This window comes from Diadema setosum, chromosome 17 (assembly GCF_964275005.1).
Source record: "Diadema setosum chromosome 17, eeDiaSeto1, whole genome shotgun sequence".
NCBI lineage: Eukaryota > Metazoa > Echinodermata > Echinoidea > Diadematoida > Diadematidae > Diadema > Diadema setosum.
Window position 1 is genome coordinate 23,937,358 of NC_092701.1, and position 21,461 is coordinate 23,958,818.

At 39.6% G+C, this 21,461-nt stretch overlaps 1 protein-coding gene across 1 annotated transcript in view; it reads right to left on the bottom strand.

Annotated features, from left to right (window-relative positions):
* LOC140240548 (prokineticin receptor 1-like) overlaps positions 1-21,241 on the bottom strand; it is a 33,436-nt gene extending 12,195 nt beyond the window's left edge. The window contains exon 1 of the mRNA XM_072320313.1: positions 20,775-21,241. Coding sequence (XP_072176414.1) covers positions 20,775-21,241 — 467 coding nt within the window. The remainder of the gene's footprint in view (positions 1-20,774) is intronic.
* Between the last annotated feature and the right edge of the window lie 220 nt (positions 21,242-21,461).

Sequence of the window (21,461 nt, forward strand, 5' to 3'; positions counted from 1 at the left end):
GAACAAAAGAAGATGGATGCATACATTCTACACAGGTGAACGTGTTAATCAAGTGGAATCACACTGCTACATTTCTGAAATATTTGAGGCTCCTATGTCATCAACACTGTTCAGTGTAATTTGTTAAAGATTTTCAGAGTATTGTTTCTCTGCTCGAGGACCACAATAAATTCCACAAGTCTACACATGGAGCTGTCGATTTATGTACTACGTGATGTGAAATTATGAAAATCGTCTGTAATACCCCTTTAACTTGAGTAATTTTCCATCTGCATCTTCCAGCATAATGTCCTTAAATCGATTGCAATCTTAGTTGAAGATACATAATGGCGTTCGATACTTTTAAAAGAAGTAATTTTAACTTGGTACAACATTGTTCAATAATTTGTTTTACAATTACAATCTGAGCTTGTGCATAATATGGTCATTGCAAACCTTCTCTTGAAATCGACTCGTAACTTTGGTATCAAAAAAGTGGATAGGTCTTCATGAATACTATCATAACAGTAAAAAAAAGAAACTATCATAAATATCCATGTATAAACCAGGTGTATATTGGTATGTACAGGTGAATATGTAATCTTTTCAACCACATTAACAAAAGACCTTCATGCAGCACTTACATGTACATTACCACTTTCTGCTTGGCTGTTCTCAACTGTTTGTCCAAACGCTTATTCCATGTTTTGTAAATTCTGTGGTTCCAGAGGTCATTACACACTAATGATAACTCTGAACTGGCCTTCAAGGCCCCCCCCCCCCCCGCCAAAAAAAAAAAGTTGTAATAAAGGCAACCCTATAATGGTGATGATGAATTTATGTTTTTCCTCAGAATATTCGATATATAAAGATGAAAAAGTATTTGGAATATATGCATCATATATGCGTATATTACAATCACATGCTACGTTGACAACTATAATAATCAATCACACACGAGCACACGCACATATACACACACATGTGTGTGTGTGTAGGTGTGTGTGTGTGTGTGTGTTATATATATATATATATATATACATATTGCTTATTCTCTGTCCATGTTCTTATATCTATCTGTGTGTGTATATATATATATAATGTATATATATATATATATATATATATATATATATATATATATATATATATATATATATATATATATGTATATACATATATACACACAGAGATAGATATAAGAACATGGACAGAGAATAAGTAATACTATACGTTTATCCAGTGCTGCAAACTGGCACTGATCCGACTGTCCAGACTAGTAAAAATCACTGTCTGATCAGTAACTTTTCAGGAATGGACCGATACAAATATGAAAAACTGCGTACCTACTTCACTGGGTTTGTGTGCATCCCTGGTATATCATATATATATATAAGCCTTTTTGTTTATCAAAAACCTAATATGGCATTAAATGCTCCATAATGGTGGATGTTCGCATGTTTCAAGCAGGATGGAGCGTTTCCATACATATTAAGGAAATACAAAGAATATACATAATTATTATATCTCTGTGCCTTTTCATTTGTCTAAACGTGTGTCATCTTACTTAAAAAGACTAATGTCACCTGTCCTTGCCTTTCCACCTCACTTTATATACCAGTGTATAACCTCCTCATTCTTTATTCGATGATCCCCTCCCCACCTCCCCCTGTATATATCTCAAAACTCATGTTGGGGATCAGCCCGTGCGAATGAATGCGCGTGGCGGCAGGGCGAGCGCCCAATCGATATAGCCATTCCCTTTAGCGGAAAGGGGAGTCTTTTGGGCACAACTCGTCGACGGCTTCGAGCCACAAGACGCTGTAATCGTAGCCACTACAAACATTGCCAGGGTCATGCGGAAGATCGGGTTAAACAAGGGAATGATTACCGCCAGAGTCGGTCTGTAATCGACTAGAACGTGGCGTCCTCTCTTTGCCCCCAAGCGTTGTTTCTTAACGCCATGAAAATGGGAGATTTCATTCGATTATAGTCTCTTTTCTTGTTAGTTCACAACTTTTTCTTTCCTCTTTGGCTTCCGTCCCATGTCCGAAGAATAAAGAAAGTATACAAAGGAAATTTGCCGAAAACTTTATGGGAGTGAAATTGACTGTAATAAAAGCAATACAACTTCCATGACTCTGTTAGCGTTAATCTAAAAAAAAAAAAGAAGAAAAAATACTGATAGTTTCAGAGTCGTCAGAGTAATTACTTTGTTTTTATTTTCTATCATCCAATGTTGCATAATCTCATACTCGCCAGGGGTGGATCCAGGGAGGACCGCAACCGGCGCACGCCCCCCCCCTTTATTTTTTGTTGAAACAAAAGAAATAAAAAGAAAAAAATGGGGGGAGGGGTGCGTGCGCCCCCCCCCTTTAATTTTGTAAACACGCCCCCTCTTTACGGAATTCCTGGATCCGCCCCTGCTCGCTTCAAGATATAAAGTTATTAGTTTCAAACGTCTTGGGTTGTCCTTCCGGGTGTTTTATTTTCCACCTGTAGCTGATATTGTATGATGAGCGCAGTTTAAATTTAAAGAAGATCTGATACTGAACATCGCGTGTGTGCAGGCATGTAAATATTTGGTTATTACAGATGCTGTAGCTCAGACTATTGATAAAGGTCCATCCCTTTTCTCAAGGAGCTTTATTCGCTTTAGTATTTCCATGCTCACTTTCATTTAAAACTCATATTCTTCTTCCTTTCTTCGTCCTTATATAATTTTTTTTTGTAAACCTAAATGAATCCTACCATCCAATTATTGAGTGAGTGCACAGTATGACCCTTGGAGGTAGGCCTGTGCTTGGATGTGGACACGTCACCGTCCAAAGTATTTTCATTTACCTCCTTCGTAATGCAAGAAAAAGATAAACACTTATCCTTTTGTTACGTAGGTCCACAGTTCTGCAGTTAGTAAAGTGCGCCCTCGCAGCAATTTCTCCTGTCTGGGTTTACCAGGGCTATTTCACACTTTGCTATCACCTAGTTCACAGTTAGCGCTTGTCTGAAATGGCCTCTAGGAGACAGAGACTTTACAAAATGTAGAATAATCTTTCAAGAAAAGCAGTTAAAACAGCCATGCAGAAAGCTGTAATTATTCATGTATTTAAGTGCTGCATGGTTGTCTCTTGCTAATGTGGTGGAAAGGAATTCACATTAAGCTGAACATTCGCATAAATCACACACCTGAGAGATACGAGAATATTGATATTGCATTTTCTATGAAGACCTATACAGTTTTTAAATATCTCAGCTACAAGTCAATTTCGAAAGGTCTGCCGTAACCTTTATCTGCACACGCTCAAAATGTAACTTTGAACTGGCTTGTTAACATGCTCCGAGATTCACTGTCCGAGACAACCTATTTTAGCGAAGCGGTGAGGGAATACAACTATGGAAAGTTGATCCCGATCTTGACGGAACAACGACTGGCATTGCGGACTTTTTTCTTTTTAGATTTTCATGGTGGAGGTGCGAGCCTTTTACCTCAAGGGCATGTTAGAAATCAAAGCATGATACACGGCGGCATCGTGGATATTAGATAATGTTCGTGGATGGCAGCAGCCTTCTACTCCGCAGATATCATAGTACGAACATTCTTATTTCCTTCTTTACATGGCTAATGTCATTTTGACACCACCCCGATGACTCTCAAAGCATCAGTTACCGTGAAACACCCCCTGGAAGCGAGCGGTGTCGTTCACAGGTCGGCCCGCCGAAGATTGAATGATCAAACTCGGTCTGCTGTTACGACCCGCCGTGCTTCCCTTTTCTCGACATTACTACAACCAATTAGATGTCGGCCAACACATTACAGCTTCCCTCTGCCGAAAGCAGTGTGACTGTCTGCTATTCATCCTGGGTTCTTTTTTTTTTTTTTCCTTCGGTTTTTTTTTAACCGCCATTTTGCTTCACAAGAGAGGAAGATCGCTTCGTGCTCGGGCCAACGCCGAAAGATCACGTTGCTGGAAATGGGATTCGACGAGTACGCTATTTAAGGTATGAGCAAACTCTTGTGTGCCCATGCAGAGAACTAACCCTGTACATTGGGCACGTGAGTGCGTCATCAGGTGTGCGAAAATGAGAACTAAGGTGCGAAAAAAAAAACCACGTCAGCCGTTTGCAGCTCCGGCAGAGGATTCAGGGGTAAAGATTTGAAGTGAAAAGCCACCCCGTGTCCAAGATAACTCTAAGATTATGTTTTAAAATCAATCAAGGAAGAGAGTGAAAGTTTAACCAAAGTCGGACCATGTTTAAAAGCAGTGGAATGTTAGACTTTCTCCTGGTTTTCTCAAAATGATATCGGTCAAAACCACAGAGGCAATTTAAAAGTTCCTGAGGTGATGAAGTCACAAGTTTTCCCTCACTAGCACAGAAAGAGAAAAGGGGGGAAATGTCGTCTGTTGTATAGAGCTTCTGATGCTTCAACAGTCATCGATGGTTTACTTGAAAGCTGGATGTAGTAACTGAATAATAGAAACTGAAGGGTGACTACTTTGTTTTCTCCACGAGCAAAACGGAAGGTATACATCATTCAGGGGCGTGGCGTTGCCATGGTGATCACTATACTCCAAAGGCGGGACCCAGAAGAGTTGAATCGTCCATGGAGAGTCTAAAGGAGTGCACTTGTCCGGCGTGGAATGAGAATCAACTTGGTAAAAAACAGCCCCAGCCATTCGGCATTGGAATTGCCGTCCAATTAAGTGTGCATTTATGGCGATATCATTGTCCCAAATCAACATCTTTTTCTTGTTAGTCTGTACAAACAGTTATAACGTTCATATCAGCATAAGGAAAGCAAAATACGCTCTACCCAGAGCACCTGGCATTGACTAAGCTGCCAATTGCGTGAAAGCGCTACACAAAGTCTTGTGTGTGTGTGTGTGTGTGTGTGTGTGTGTGTGTGTGTGTGTGTGTGTGTGTGTGTGTGTGTGCATATATAGAGGTTTCTTTTCTATTTGTCAACCCAATGTGCAAGTTGAAAATTTACAGACAGCATTTTCCCCCTTTTGCGCAATGATATGATATACAGTGTATATATATATTTTTTCTTCTAATCTGCCTTGTCTTTTTGCAGTACAATACTGTTTTTGCAGAAGGATGCACCTTGGCAAATGAAAGATATTCCATAGAAGATATCACATGGTCCACCAACTGCTTTTTGTCTACCAGGTGGCACTATATTATCGAAATAAATATTTCTCCCAAACCAAATATTCGCCAGTCAACAACGTTTAATATATTCCTCTATAGACTTAAATCATCAGTGTTTGACGCATGAATGTTTTATGAGCAAAATTTGGCATTGAAACATACATCACATCAGAAGATAAGGAAGAGGACTCAAGGGCAAATAGAGCATAGCGATATCATTTGATGTTAGCACAGTCCGACTATGATTATTCATGAACAGCAGGCATGCATAAATCTATATAGCTGGCGCCAACGAAAGGGCGGGGGGGGGGGAGGGGGATCGCAATCCTTGCGTGTTTTACGATTACCCTAAACTCAAAGTCACGTTGTCCGACGTTCAATTAACTTACACTCAGAAGTTATTCAATCGTAGAGATCAAATAGCCGTTTTCTCTGCCCACAGGCTGGGACTGAATAGTATGAGCTAGTTGTGATAGCTGTAATATGCAGATGGTACAATAAACCGTGTTTACACGTTAAATGGTTCCGATCATCCCAGCAGGCTATGGGGTATTTCATTTTCTTCTATTTTGTGTGTTTGTTTCTGGTCCAGATCCTTTACAATACCAATTTATCATGTCATGATATTTGACGAGTTTACATAAATTTCAATTCTTTTAGACATTATGGATGATTTCTGTCTTTACCTTGCCTTTAGTTGGTCGGTCGAAGGTCATTGCAAAGAAAGTTGAGATATGGAGCAGACACTTCAGACATTTCTGACAGTTTATTGCCGGAGTTTCTAATTGGGGGAAGTGTCGCATCCTCGGGTAATGACTGTGAATCAACAGGCGGTAGAGCTGTGCACATTGTAGATTATCTGGCAGACATGACAGGTCAACAATTCTGACAACCTGAGGATTAAAGCTGGATTTCAGCATATGTAAAGCTTGATTCGGATTAGCAGCAACGTATTCTGGTAAGCAGCTCGCAAAGTCTTTGCAACCCCCAGGCTTATGGTATCCAAAAAGTGATGTTAGTGATCAATTCATTAGGTTTTCCAAAATATGACAGTGTTAATGTTATTATATTTTTAATCACGTAGAAAGAGTGTCATATTCAACGTTGTATTAGTGATTTAAGAGTTGTCAATCAGAGGGTAACTTTATAGAGGGACGTCAGAAGCAGTTTTCCCCTCCCCTCCTGGGAGACAAACTCGAGTCACTTAATAGCATGCATGTTCCCTAAGTGATTGCATCCAGAGTGTTTATTTGCTGTCATCTTGGATACAGACATATTAACATGACTGAAAATTGAGGAGCTAAGGATGAGAGAGAACATAGGGAGGCAAAACGGGGCGAAAAGTCTGCGTGAGTGAACAAAAATAGACAGAAAAGATCTGACATTCCCCATATAGCTCTGCGATGGGCACAAGCGTCTGCTACGTATGCACTTCTTATCCCGCCAGTGGAGACAAGATAGGAATATGAGATGAGGATGACGTGGCTGATTGGGAGGGGAGAAGGGGGAGGTACGGAGAGAACGAGGTGGGAGATGGAGAAATAAAAACAGGGGTGGAGGAGAGGAGAGAGATGACAGAGAAGGAAAAAGGAGGAGAAATAAAGGAAGATACAGAAAGAGAAAGGAGGAGAGAAGACCGACAGGAAACAGAGGTAAAGATACTAGAAACACAGACAGAAAAGGAGCTGGATATGAGAGAGGAATTTGGAGAAGTTAGATAGAGAGAGAGATCGGTAGATAGATAGGTAGATAGATAGATAAACAGATATAATAGATGGATGGATGGATAGATAGATAGATAGACAGACATATAGATAGATAGATAGATAGATAGATAGATAGATAGATAGATAGATAGACATATAGATAGATAGATAGATAGATAGATAGATAGATAGATAGATAGATAGATAGATAGAGTGGGATAGAGAGAAGATAAAGAAAAAGAGGAGAGGAGAAAGTGAAAGGAAAGGTCCTAGAACCATCTGTCAATCAGGGAAAAAAGCACCTCAACGGACGAAGCTTCCATACCCAATGTCTTGTCACACTCTTGACAGGGGGGAAGTGAGAACACATAACAAAACACATAAATCGACTTTTCGGATAAAGACATATTTATACCGGGTCACATCGAAAGAGGAGGGGTCACCAGAGTCACTTACTACTTAATTTTATGTTATCGTTGTTCAAGAAGAGAGAGTGGATGATTGATTGTCAGGCAAGGGTCTCTTAAAAAATATTGCGATCCTTACTAGATAGATATATAGACAGATAGATACATAGATCGATATGAATAGATAGATGAAGAGATGGATAGATATTTAGATAAAAGGTAGATAGATTAGATAGATAGTTGACAGATAGATAACTGTTTAGATAGAAAATAAGTAGATAGATAGATAGATAGATAGATAGATAGGTAGATGGATAGAAAGATAGATATATATTTAGATAAAAAGTTAGATAGATTAGATAGATAGACAGACAGACAGATAGATAGATAGATAGATAGATAGATAGATAGATAGATAGATAGATAGGTAGGTAGGTAGGTAGACGGATAGAGACATTAATGACACAATCTTTAATGATTATATTATTTCATTTAATCATTGAGCAATAAATATGTGTTTAGAAGACATACAACTTTCGTTTCATTTACCACTCTTGATAGGTTGAAATCTTAGTAGCTGCTGAAGCTATTGATCATGATTAGGAACAGGTGAAAGCGCTACATTGATTTCTTTCGATTCACGGTATCAGACGACATCAGTGGCATATCAATGGAATGATTCAGAGAGAGCATGAGAGAGATAGACAGATAAATAGATACATACATACATACATATACATAAATACACACATACATACATAGATTGATAGATAGATAGATAGATAGATAGATAGATAGATAGATAGATAGATAGATAGACAGATTGATAGATAGATAGACAGATTGATAGATAGATTGATAGATACACAGATAGAAAGATAAATAGACATATAAATAAATAGATAGATAGACAGATAGATAGATAGACAGATAGATGAGAGAGATAGAGAGAGATACAGAAAGAGAAAGAGAAGGGGAGGGCAAGTGTTGAAAGAATGAGGAGTCGAGAAAGGGACAGGAGTTAGAAGAGAAACTCTTTGTTTTCTCTGCCTTTCGCCCGTCTTTACCCTGCCCCATTAAAGCACACGACGAGAATGATCTCGAATATTTTCGACTTGTAAATGGAGGTGACACGAACAAGTTCAGGTTGAAGGGTAAATATCAAGGGTTCGTGGTCGTTTCTCAAAAAAGGGGGGTCAGGAAAGAAAAATAAACTCGAAAAATGCGTAAGTGTATGTGTACTTGTGTGTGTGTGTGTGTGTGTGTGTGTGTGTGTGTGTGTGTGTGTGTGCGTGCGTGTCAGAGAGAGAGAAGCTCAAAGAGTGATGGTGAAGGAGCCAAAGGTTTTGACAATTAAAGTAAGAAGCGAAAAATAATATGGAAAGAAAGAAAGAAAGGAAGAACGAAGGTAAGAAAAGAAAGAATGACAGCCAGATGAAAGTGCGAGACCATGTCTGGCCTCGATTCCATTTTGTTAAGAATATTTGCAGATAATTAGACTTGTAGATTGTCGGTGAAAGAAAGCAAGAGCGGGTCGCGATCGTTTTATAATCGAAGCAGACTGACGGCTGCTTCACGCACGTCGCACGAACGTGCCTTCTGAACAAAACCTAGAAATTTGTCGTCTGCTCTCTAAACAAGACGAGGATGTCAAGCCTTTGAAGATGCGTTCTCTTGTAGCCTTTAAGTAAGACGTTCTTATTATTCCGCTTCAGGGGGCCATATGGCGAGAATCTCAAAACGTCGGGTATTACGTGCCCACACAATGTGTGCCATCACCAGTGAGGTCATTCGAGATTTTTACCACATTGGTTACTTGCAAAGAGCTACAATTTTATTAGTTTGCATATTTGACTGATTATTGTGATAGGAGTCCATTCATTTTTCAAGATTTCATTTTCTTTCTTTCCTTTCCTCCTTCTTCCCTTTCATAAACACTGAGTAAGATCAGTCAATAATAAAAAAAAAGTTTTATCCTCACCACAGATAATATCAAAATCAATTCACGACCACGTAGTGCAGAGTTGAAAGGAGGCCAACCAAGCTAGACCCTTTGCTTTTTACTTCAGTTGGTGCATTTTAGTCTTTTAGACTTTAGTGTTTAAAATCGCAGACGGTTTCATTCGAGGGAACGTTTTAGGTTTGCAAGACAGCAGAAGACTTCGAGAAGACAAACCTAAGGGGATTTATGTGAATCGTTCCCCAAAAGAGCGGTTTCATAGCTGCCCACAACTAAACTCGTTCACCTGCTTTCGACACCACCAATGAAATGCTCCATTTAAGAGGCGCCCTGAAAGCCTTGCCATAGAAAGACGTATAGTCAATTTCCTCGAGGATGTTTGAAGGGGACGAGCTTAGCCGCCAAGTCTTTCCTGCTCTCAACCCCTGCTTGCCTTATTCCCTTATTCATGAAGCAACACGTAGGTCTATGTCGATGGTGGAAAACATAATAATCCTTGATTGTAACTGGCAACAGAGATATTTCCAGTGTGATTGATGGACAAGCAGAACAAATAGAAACTTCCCATGGGACAGGCTCCTGACGGAACAGCTTCCCGCGGTGGAGCGGTTAAATGTCGTCTGCAACATTTTCGCGCCTTCGAGTCACAACATTCACACCCCATCCCGCTGAGATGACGTCAGGCCAATGTCAGAAGGGAGCTTTATTTTTTTCTCTCTCTCTCTGTCTCGACCTCAACCTCCTTTCTTTCAGCACACGAATGAGGAAATGAATGAATGAATCCGAAAGAAATGAATAACAATCTCTGAAACTGTACCTTCTTTCTTTCTTCTTTTTCTTCTTCCTTTTCTTTTCCCCTATACAGCACTTAGAGACATTTCATATGATAATGCGCTATATAAATATTGTGAATTATTATCCGATAGTAGACGGATAATGTGAAGAAACATTTTTTCATCACGTGACCGAGTTCAAGATACATTTATATTGGTTGGTATGTCGTGTAGGTCTTTCGCCAACACTCCAGACAGAACAGAGCAAACGCAAACCAACAAACCATCAAACGAAATAAACAAGAGGTATTCAAAATAAGGGTAAAAGATTGTAGAAAAAAAAAAAAAACATTGCCTGAACAATACTGTATCTTACTTGTACATCTGTTCAATCAAACATTTTCTTCATATTGACACAGGTAATTAATGTCGTTCACTTAATAGATTTTAAACAATCAAACTTGCTTAGAGGTGGTTGTTTAAGAGAGGTGGTTTGAGATACATTGATGTTAGGGAGAGTTTGAAATGACCCGAAAGAGCAAGTATATAGCCGTTATAGACGAGTGGTAGCTGAGACAGGCCCAAAAGGATCAAACTTCTCCCTCTCCCTTCGAAATGCTTGTTTCCCTGTTTTTGCAAGGTGTCCGTAGCCTAGGTAACGGTACACATCATTATGTGGCATCTCAAAGTCATCTTTCGTGTTTAAGGCCCGGCAGCGTATGCGGATATCATGGATTGTGGAGGCTGGCAAGGCTCGGATATATTTGAGAATCCCCGTAACGTACTGTGTACAGCATTATCACTGATCTCTATGTAAGTACACACACAGCCGAAGAATCTCGACTAGAGTCGACTGTTACCGAAAAGCGTACGCTTCGATGCACATCATTCGCCGACCGGGGGAGGGGGGGGGGGGGGCTGGCGATTCGTAGTTGTCGAATGTAGCCCTGTAGGCACCGAAATGTAGATCGATTCAATCGGGCTACCCATGAATCCCCACGCTATTGGGTTTTTTTTTGACAGGAAACTTTACCGGACTGTTCAAGTTAATTTCAATAAAATGAGTATAGTACGGTTGACTAAGAAAGCGATGAACGGTTCGTTTAGATTTACACGCACGCGCGCTCACACACAGACACACCACCACCACCATCATCGTTTTTCACCAAATGGGTGATATTGGTTACAGTCACGTTCTGAGGCAAACTGCTTCAGGTACATACGACAATTCATGGTCTGAGCTCTTCATCAGTGTACCAACCAGTAAACTAGCAATAAAACGATTTTCTTTTGTGTCATATTTTTCTTTCATCACGCATATGAAAGCACTGACGTCATTATCAAGAACATCCGGATGGAGGATTAAAAAAGAACACACCACCTTTTATTAGTTTAAGAGTTCTCGGGCACACTACATACTTGCTGTTCTGCGATATCTTGGTTGATTTTTTTTTTCCTTGTTATGTTTTTTTCTTGTTTTTTTTTTCTACTGCATTAAAGCTAAAGGAAAGGGGGAAGAAAAGGTGCTAGCGTCACATTAAGGAATAAGACTGCGACGCGAATACGGGAATGGCGCGCTTATTTTGTCGACTCTCGTAGTCATGCCGGCGTTTTGAAGACCGCTGGCGCTGCAGGTGCTTAAAACACGAGCCCCCAGAGACGGGTTCTTTGGCTGGCAAGAGCATGTGACGAGCTGAATTGACAGCCGACAGAGAGGGACTAGGAAGGAGTGGGGGGGGGGGGGGTAGGAATCAAAGCTGTTGTTCAAACAGCGAAAAGAACTTCACGAAGAGATAACACATTGGAGATACGTGCCGTGAAGAAGATCTCTGGGGGTACGCACTATTCTTCTGGGGGAAAGAAAATTAATTCAAACATTTGTTCTTGTCAGGTACTCTGTTAAAATGTTACAGTGCGGACAAAGCCATAGTGACTTTCGATTTTTTTTTTCTTTTAAAGCACACAGATTTCAAGTTTCCAATTTCTTGTCAGTATGGAAGTGTGTTGCCAGACAATCAACTTATAAGATTTTTATCTGCAGTACTGAATCACAAGTTCGCTCATAGCAGTTTTAGAATAACCGAATACGAGTAATTCTTTAGCAAATAAAAGTAGAACTTTTTCCACTGAATATTACCTGGCTAGATTTCCAGGCTTATTCTGGATCACGTTACTTGTCAGTTGTGACTGAAAAGGCTTGGAAAGCAATTCCCAGCAGTGGTATGTTAAACCGGCATAATAAAAGTTGTTCTTCAATTACGTAGAAATTGTATGCAAAATTTGGCAATGCAATGGACAGAGAGAAAGGTCGAGCTACGTAATCATAGATGATGACGAGATGAGATAAGAATGTGATAAAAATAAAGACTGGATTTGCACAAGAATATAGGTTTTCAATAAAATGAAGCCGACGAATACCTTAAACAAAGATGTCGGTAGGAGCAGTTCTTCGTGTTTTACTTCTATTACCATGAAGACGCTATACATTCGTATTTTGAAATAACCTATGCTTCTTTTTGCTCAGTGCTAATCTTTCTGTGATCCCAAATTCAAACACTATATGGACAGTATACCTCCCCTTCGCTTTTTTGTTAGACACAACAAATGTTTGGTCAAAGAAGTTCATCCACTATTACCATCCAGTACCATTATTTTGCTAAAGTGTTGGGCTGTTTCTGCCAGCGTTGATTTACCAATTAAACTTTAACGTACAGCAAATATGTACAATGTTTTGTAGTAATACAGATGTAGTGAAAGTACTACGTCATAACAAGTTTGCTTCTTGCCTTGTCGATGCCTTTTATGACACAAGATGTATTTCTACGTATTAACTGGAATATGCTAATATTTTATCGTTAGTAATATATGTGTATTATTTGGAAATGAAAATAAAAACGAATGAATGAATGAATACATATGTAAATGAATGAGTGAATAAATAATTGAATGAGTGAATGAATGAATGAGGGAATGTATGAGGTAATTAATTAATTAATTATTTAATCCATTGATTGATAAATTGATTAAGTAATAAATATTCAAAAGAGACCAACGGTGTAAAGAGTGGAAAATTTGATTTTTCACACAGCATGGAACACGATAGACACCAAGGGAAAACATTGTAAATGCAACGTGTCCTGACACTTTAGGAAGGTGGGAGGAAGACCTCCCGGTAAAGACGTTACTAATTCTCTCGAAATTGAATGGGTGCTAAGCAAGCATACAACGAAAGAGTATTTCGCATTTTATTTGGAGAACTCCCCGGATGAGAAATTTGTTAGCCTTTGAGAAAGGCCAATATGTATACACAGAGAATCTCGCGGAAGAAATACTTATAGGCAAAATACAAGATTTGTTGCCGCTATATGGCAATGATGTATTACCCAAATATAGGTGGCCGCTACAGACAAGTAGCCGCTTAGTCAGGGTTGATTGTATGCCATTTTCACTTGTTTGTGTAAAGCGGCTTGATTTCCCGCCCCTGGCTAAATCTTGTGCTTTTGGCGTCCCACGGGAAGAAAGGAAATTCGCGTTTAAAAAGATTGGCGGAGGGATGTGAATAACACGCCGTCTTTGATAGTCGGATGATGAATTTGCGAATCGTCGCCTGAATAGTTCATCGCAAGATAGGTCGAAAAGGACAGGTGGTGAATAGATTTATACAATCACTTGAAAGAAACCTAAACATCAATGTGCAGTAAGATACAAAATATATACGACATAAGGCCCCTATACACTTATGTGCGTGTGTATATAAATATATATATATGTGTGTGTGTGTGTGTGTGTGTGTGCATGACTAAGGGCATTCAAATATTTTAATCCCTTCCTTTTTTAGAATACAGCTGACATAAAAGGAGCATCGCAACGTACTCTGAGTGTAGCATCAAAAACAAAAAACAAATGCTTTAAAACAAAACAAATTATATCCTCTTCTCGTATTAACCATTTGACATAGATACAAATCATTCCTTCATGAGCTCAGAAAGACATTCATGATCTTCTTATTGGTCACATTCAGCGCAGCAGGTCTCAGTTAGAATTTCTTTAAATAGTCCACTGTGTCCAACATGGTTTTACTCAAGACTCATTTTATATCTAAAGACGATATAGAAGTACCGGACTGAAGGGGTGAAAACTGAACAATGGTAAAGGCTTAGTGTGCATTGTACTTTTTTCGCTACAATATCCTCGCACACAATACCATGCATTATATCACAACATATAATGAATATCCATTTATATGTATGGTACCATCATTATGTGTATGTATCTGCATGAGCAATGATATAATGCAGGAACCAATAAAATCAAATCAAATCAAATCAAATATACACGAAAGATCCAGTGCCTTTCATGTTTAATCTATACGGTAGACCAACTTACTTCAGTCCAGTCCTGAAAGGTGCAAGGGGGAGGGGAGGTTTTGCTAAAATTCAGAAATCCTTCGAGAAAGACTGCGGTAAAAATTTTGGGTATTTTCTGAATCTTCGTCGAAATAAATCAAGTTTGTCCCCTTATCTTTAAAGGATAGCGTGTCCAGTCTCCACAAAAGGTGTATCTCGAAAAGGTCTTCACCCTCATCAACCACACCTAATCAGATTAGAACATCTGAATATCTGAATGTATATATATATATATATATATATATATATATATATACATGTATATATATATATATATATATATATATATATTAATCCAGATTTGTGTTAGTATCTGTTGTGCCCAAAAAAAAAAAAAAAAAAAAATGACAGGGCCTTCTACTGATGTGAGACTTATAGAGAGAACCAAACTGTACACCTAGCTAACAGCGCATTTGTTGCGCTCTAGAACACACTGGTTGGTGATTTTTTTTTTTTTTTTAATCCCAAACTCAACGCCGCGAGGGCCTACTTTTATGAAGTGGAAAATGATGGAGATAGTACGAATTAGATTTTTTATGGGTCACGTGGCCGCTGACAGTGACGTATCGACACGCCTGGACAGACCGCTCGCCAAAGGAGCCGAAGTGGTACTGGTCATTGCTCATGGATACTCTAGAGTCCGGAGAATGCCGGGTCAGACGAAATCGATGCCCTGGCTTGATACACACAGCGCGCTTTCGACACAGACATTTACAAGGGCTATAAATGATTCAAACCATCGAGCGTATTGGTGAGGTCATCTGCTGACCCATTTGTTTTCCCCGTGAGAACACAGTATTATTCTTTCACACATATCCTGGCCTAGGAAGGAGAGAAAAAAAAAAGCAAAATCAGATCAAAGCTTTGTAGGTCTGAGTTCGGAACATTTGTCACTGATCAAAACAAAACAAAACAAAACAAAACAAAACACACAAGACAAAACAAGACAAACACTCCAAAATACAACTGCAGCTTATCAACGAAATAACACGAAACAAAACAAACAAATTCCAGCTCTATGAGGATATTGTCTTCGTCATTGGCATCCACTGAAAAAGTATTAGCACTACACACATTATGGATCCCCTCGCTGATTTTGTACATGGAATAAAATTATTTACCTTAAGTTACTGTTAAATCAACGAAGTAAACTAAATAAAGGGGTTATACACGTTCAGACATCTTACCCTTAAACTTCATTTTCCTCCCCTCCCTTTCTTCCTACTTTTCTTTCCCCATTAACTTAATCTCTCGCCTCCGCAATATATTACGAGCTTTATATTTGCGACGTGAACGCGTGAGACGACGCCTTTTGATTAGGCATAAAATAGTGTTCTGCATATGCGCGAGGCAGCTGTTTCATTTTGTTCAACCCGGGAGGCTGCGTCGTCTGAGCGTTCGCGTCGTGGATCTAAAGGTTGTTATTAAAATGCCTCATAGACTCAGTAAAGAGCACATGATGTTCCGGTTTCCAATTTTTTAAGTGACTAGTTGATGAATTTTTACTTGTAGAGACGCTTGAGTAATACAAGACACTCCCAAACTCACCCTTGTCTGTGGCAATAACTTTGCTCTCCGCTCTTGCTTTACAAGGATGGATGGGAAGCCTTATATAATTATAACAGCAACGTAATCCTGTGCCTTGCTGTTGAACACCCAGGTCTGGTTTTAACCACGGCTCGCGTGGTTTGTGTGTTCGGATCCCCCTGAGGGATACAATCCAAACGCGAAGCTGTGTAATGACAAACGCCGCTACCGCTGTCAAAACACGGGTTAACCAGTTCGTGCCCTTAGTTCATATCGACTTTAGATCAATTCGGGCCAGTGTGGGGTCAGGTTGACACATGTTCACTACTAGTAGTGTAGCGTTCACTTCCTCCATCCTGGTCACGTTTCTTTTTGTTTGTAATCAAAACGCAGATACCACCCTCTGCCTTGACTAAAGACACTATACTTGGAGGGATACTATTCGATGAGAATCTCACTTAACATGGGATGCTAAAGATTCGTGCTTTTACCGGCCTATTTCGTTCTCAATCTGAGAGGGAAAAAAATCGGTCACGTGTAAAATGGGGATGTGGATGTAACGTATAGAAACGAGAAATCTATAAAGGCAGCGTGTGGATGCAAAACGAGGGCAGAGTGGCAACCTGCGTCGGGTCACAGGCGGAGAGTCTCTTGGCAGAGTTGCCCGAGGGATTCTGTATGAGGCTACTAGGTCAATCTTTACATTTTGAAGAAGATTTTTATTTCGTCTCAAGCATCAAAGTTTTTAATACACACCCTTTTTGACACTTTCAAAATTAACAAAACCTATAGCACTAGCCTTGATACGAGGCAAATATTGTGTCTTGTATAGGTCCAGCAATAAAATTTGGCAATGAACCTATATCTTCTATTTTAATATTAAGCATTGTTAAGGTTGAAGTGTATGGGAGGCGTCTTGATACGAATTTTGAAACAAATAATAATGTAAGAAGAAGGCAGAAGAAAGGCAACATCGACAGGAAGACATCAAAACGCATAACAGACAACATTTGAGTTTTCCTTCATGTTTGTTAGTCAGCATTTTTGATAAAAGTGACAGACACGCTAAACCTTTGCTGATGTATTTCAGCGCCTCAGGCGTGAAATCAGAGGCAGAACTGAGTGGACACTATTTGCGATGCCTGACTTCAAATATTCCGCTTGCGCTCCAACCTGCGACCAACTCGTATCAATTACCCAAGGTATGGGGATAGGGACCCCCCCCCCCCCTCCCCAGCACTATGGTATCCTGGAAAATGTTTAGGCACCTGCGCCGACATTGAATTTTCGAACTGACGCATTAATTTATTCAAATAAATGGATTCTCGCCTCCTGAGTATCCACATGTTGAAAATAGTCGAATGAAGGGATTCAAACTATCGAGATCTCACGCCCGGAATACAGATATGCATTGCAAGAAATGTTTCTATGTTAGGCAATCCTCAGAAATACAGCAGACACGCTTAGCAGTTGCAAAAGTCTGGTGATGACGTTGTTCATCATACACCATTATACAATTAGTATCAATAATTGTCACTTAACCGGCAAGAAACCATTTATTAGGTGATACGCTATCAGCGTATCACCTATTGTGATTGTCAAAATCTGTCTTTTTTCTTATTCTTCTTTCTTTCTGGCCTATTTTGTGTCGTCAATATCTCAAGAATGACATTACGGAGTAACATGACATTTTCAGTCAACATGTCTCATGACAATATCTAGCCACAATAAGGTTTTCATGACAGTAACGTATCTATGACGTCATCTAGGCGCCATTTTGTGATTTTCGGACCATGTTACATGATCGATCATAACTTCATAACTAAAGGTCCTTTCTGTATCAGTTTTTGTGGACATAAAGTTCAGGTCACGCTCTATCTTTCTTTCTCTGATGCTAATTACCTAGGACGTCATCTAGGACGCGTAAGCGCGCGTCAAACATTTAAAAGGCTCAAAACAACTTTCCAATGGGAAATCTCGAAGTTTCAGACAATCTTAAGCGTTTCAAACAATTTTGCGCGTGCGCGTCCGTCCGCGCATTTTCGCGCGCACAGCGCGTCAGTAACATGAAAATGCACATTTTTTGACTGATCTGGATTCCTGATACTTTGAGTAACAATATCCATTGATTTCTGATCGATTTTGACAAATAACAAAGCAATGCACTGTCGTCAAAGTTGAAATTTCGCGTGCGCATCTATATGCAAATATAGTGAAAAAACATGTCTTTGTTTATTTCGCCATAGCTCTTTAAAACGTCAGGTGACCCTATGTTTTTATTGCATATTACAAAAGCATATGAATTGAAAATAACGTTTCAAGTATCATTATTTCCATAATTACAATATGACGTCATCATATCGTCATCTGAAATCAAAAAAGTGGAATTAATTTTTTTAAGGTACTGTTTCTGACATTCATTTGCTCGTATCTCTGTTGTTTAAGCTCAATATTATCCCAAATTCAGATATGTTGTACTTTGAACATTTGCCTTTTAAGTCCATGTCATGCTTTTGATATTTGATGACGTCATCATACCTTAAATTGTGATTAAAGGTAAAGACGCAAAATCGGACAAGTTTACGTGTATTGTCTATGGGAGGTGATTTTTTTTTTAAAGCATCAATTGACTTAACAACGTTTAAGCACCTTTATCTCAGCTGATTTTGCTTCATTTCCTCTGAAACTTTAATATGTTGTAGCTGAGACAATAAGCTGCAGTAATCATGCATTTTATTCTTTGAAATCTCCTCATCAGATTGACAATTTTGCAGTTTAAAACTGAAAATGAAAATGGAATGTGGACAAAACGATTCCCCATGTATCTTTCACATACATAAGTTTACGTTCCCCATATTTTCTCGTCGAGACGTATGGCCGAGTGGTTAAAGGCGCCGTCTCAGAGACGTGAGATTGCGGGTTCGAACCCCACAAGATCACGAAACATTTTTTTTTATTTTACTTTTTTTTCTTCAATTTTGTATTACATATTCGTTCATGTAGAAATCACGTTCGTATATAAACGCACCTATATACACTCACAGACACACACACACGCCATATCCCTCTTTTTTGTGTGTTGGAGACCACATTGCTTCGACTGCAGCAACACTTTGCAGGTTGACTTTGTCAAACCGATCATAGTATGTACTGACGACGACTGAGGTGTTGTACTTTGAACAATTGTCTTTCAAGACGATGTCATTGTTTTGTAATTTGATGACGTCATTACACTGAAAATTGTGATTAAAGGCAAGGTATCAAAACCAGCCGATTATAGGTTTTATGTCTGCGGGACGTATTTTTCCCAAGTTGCCAGAAATGGCATAGTGACCTCAGTCGTTACAGGGCCGCTTCTCCGTCTAGCAATGCAATAGATGTTCACCAGGCCACGTTAGTTGAGTGGGCATTGACTTTCCCCCTGTTATATCTATACATTGTTGTTTTTTTTTTTTTTTTGTCTTACCATTTCCGGGGATGTCCCGTGGCCGAGTGGTTACAGAAACGGTTTCGCATGCACGCTCAATATAACTTCAAGGTGCCTATATCACATTCTTTTCTTTGTCGATCACAGATGACCGTCATCTGATGACCACAAGCGTATCACCTAACTCGTCCTCAATGTGACGAGTTTTCATGTCTCGTTTGATAATTGATTTTCGAATTTACGAAAGTTTTCCCCTAGGGTCCTGCAACGAGCTACATAATTCTTTCATTCATTGCTTTCTGAAACTTTTTCATGAACAATATTTTACGGGGGAAATGCATATACAACAAAATATGATAAAACAAAGGGTACATTTTGAATTTGTTATACAAATTAGAATAACATTTACTGGATTATCATGATTATCGAGCAATGAAAACTGCATTGCCTGTAAATGCCCCATTCCACTAACCATCGGAGGCTCATCTGATCCCCAAAATACAAAAATGTCGGCAATCCGATGAGTTCCGATGAAATCTGATCTGACAAGCTCTAGAGACTCCTCACACCAAGGATCAGCGAGGGTGATACCAACGTCAGAAGAGCCCCCAGAACCAAGAGACTCAAGTTAACTAATCCGATGACTGTTTAATCGTCGGAAACTCAACAGATTCTCAAAGAACGTCGGTTGGATACGCCCACTAGTCGCACAACACAAGTCTAATACACATCGGATTTACTCGACACTTGTCGGACTGACTCGACACTTATCTGACACTGACAGGAAATGCGACTGGAAAGGCGTCTCACAAAAATGTTTGATAGGGTTGCATGGGTTGACACAATAAGTAAAATCTTAGAGCGTGACAATCCTGGAAGAAATATATAATCTATTACCTTTCTTAATACAAAAGGTGCAGGAGCACCTAGAGGTTAGGGACAAGTCGCGGGGGAGGGGGGTAAGGTGCTTGACCCTTAAAATGTGTTTTATAATCTTCATATTAGATAACGGACTAAAATGTATAAGAATAATCACAATATATCAATAAACAACAAGATGAAATGTGTATTTCAGTCATTATATTTTGATTCAATAACGTTTCTTTTATACTTCTTTTAGATGGCTTAAGGTGTAGTTTGATTAACACGAGATGTTGCTGAAGGTGTACCATCCATTGTTTTGTTGTTTAGTGGCGTGTTTTGTTTTGTTTTGTTTTGTTTTGTTTTGTTTTGTTTTGAGGTGTTTTTTGTTCTTTTGTTTGTCTTTTGTTGACAGCGCAGGAATTGTTCCTCTCAGTGTATATTCTCAAAGTAGATAGTTCATAAGAAACATATCATTTTGGTTTTAAAAAAATCCTCATTCAATAAATCGAATTTATTTACATGCTTCCCGCCGCAACAACTACGAAGTTAATTAGCGTTTGATTCGATTTACCTGTCAATGGCGATCGTTAGCAATGAGTTGACGGAGACGTACAGCGACACGGCCTTCAGGAATCCCACTATGACGCACATGGCCTTGCCAAAAGGCCACGTCTGGTGAATATAGTAGTAGAAGTTGAATGGCGCCACCACCGCCGCCACCAGGAAATCCGACAACGCCAGGTTGCCAATGAGCAGGTTCGTCACCGTGCGCATCCGCTTGAAGCGGTAGATGACGCAACAGAGCAGGAAGTTACCGGTGCCGCAAATAACAATCATGAGGGTATAGCTGAGAATGAGAATCACCTTTGCCCCTATGCTCACAGTGTAGGCTTGCATCATCTCATACTCAGTGCCGTTGGTGTCAGAGTAATCGTAGGAGTACGGGTTGAGGACGCTGCCATGCTGCGACATAAAGGGGTACACCTCCATTGCGGAGATTGGGTCTTCGTCAGCCTGGTAGGAGACGGGAGAGGCCATTGCGGTTTTGATGCAAATTAACAAAACTGAAACATCTGTACCCCAATACCGGCGCACAACAAGTTAGCTACAATGACTCTTCTTTCTCTCCTACCCCGGTATACTCAGAAACTCTTCCTAGTGGTGTGCATGCACCCGTTCACCGCCTTCGCTTTATTTTCACCGCCGTAAGTGAGAGGGCAAAGTGGAGGGAAAGTTTCGGGTAACCGCGCCGAGTGAT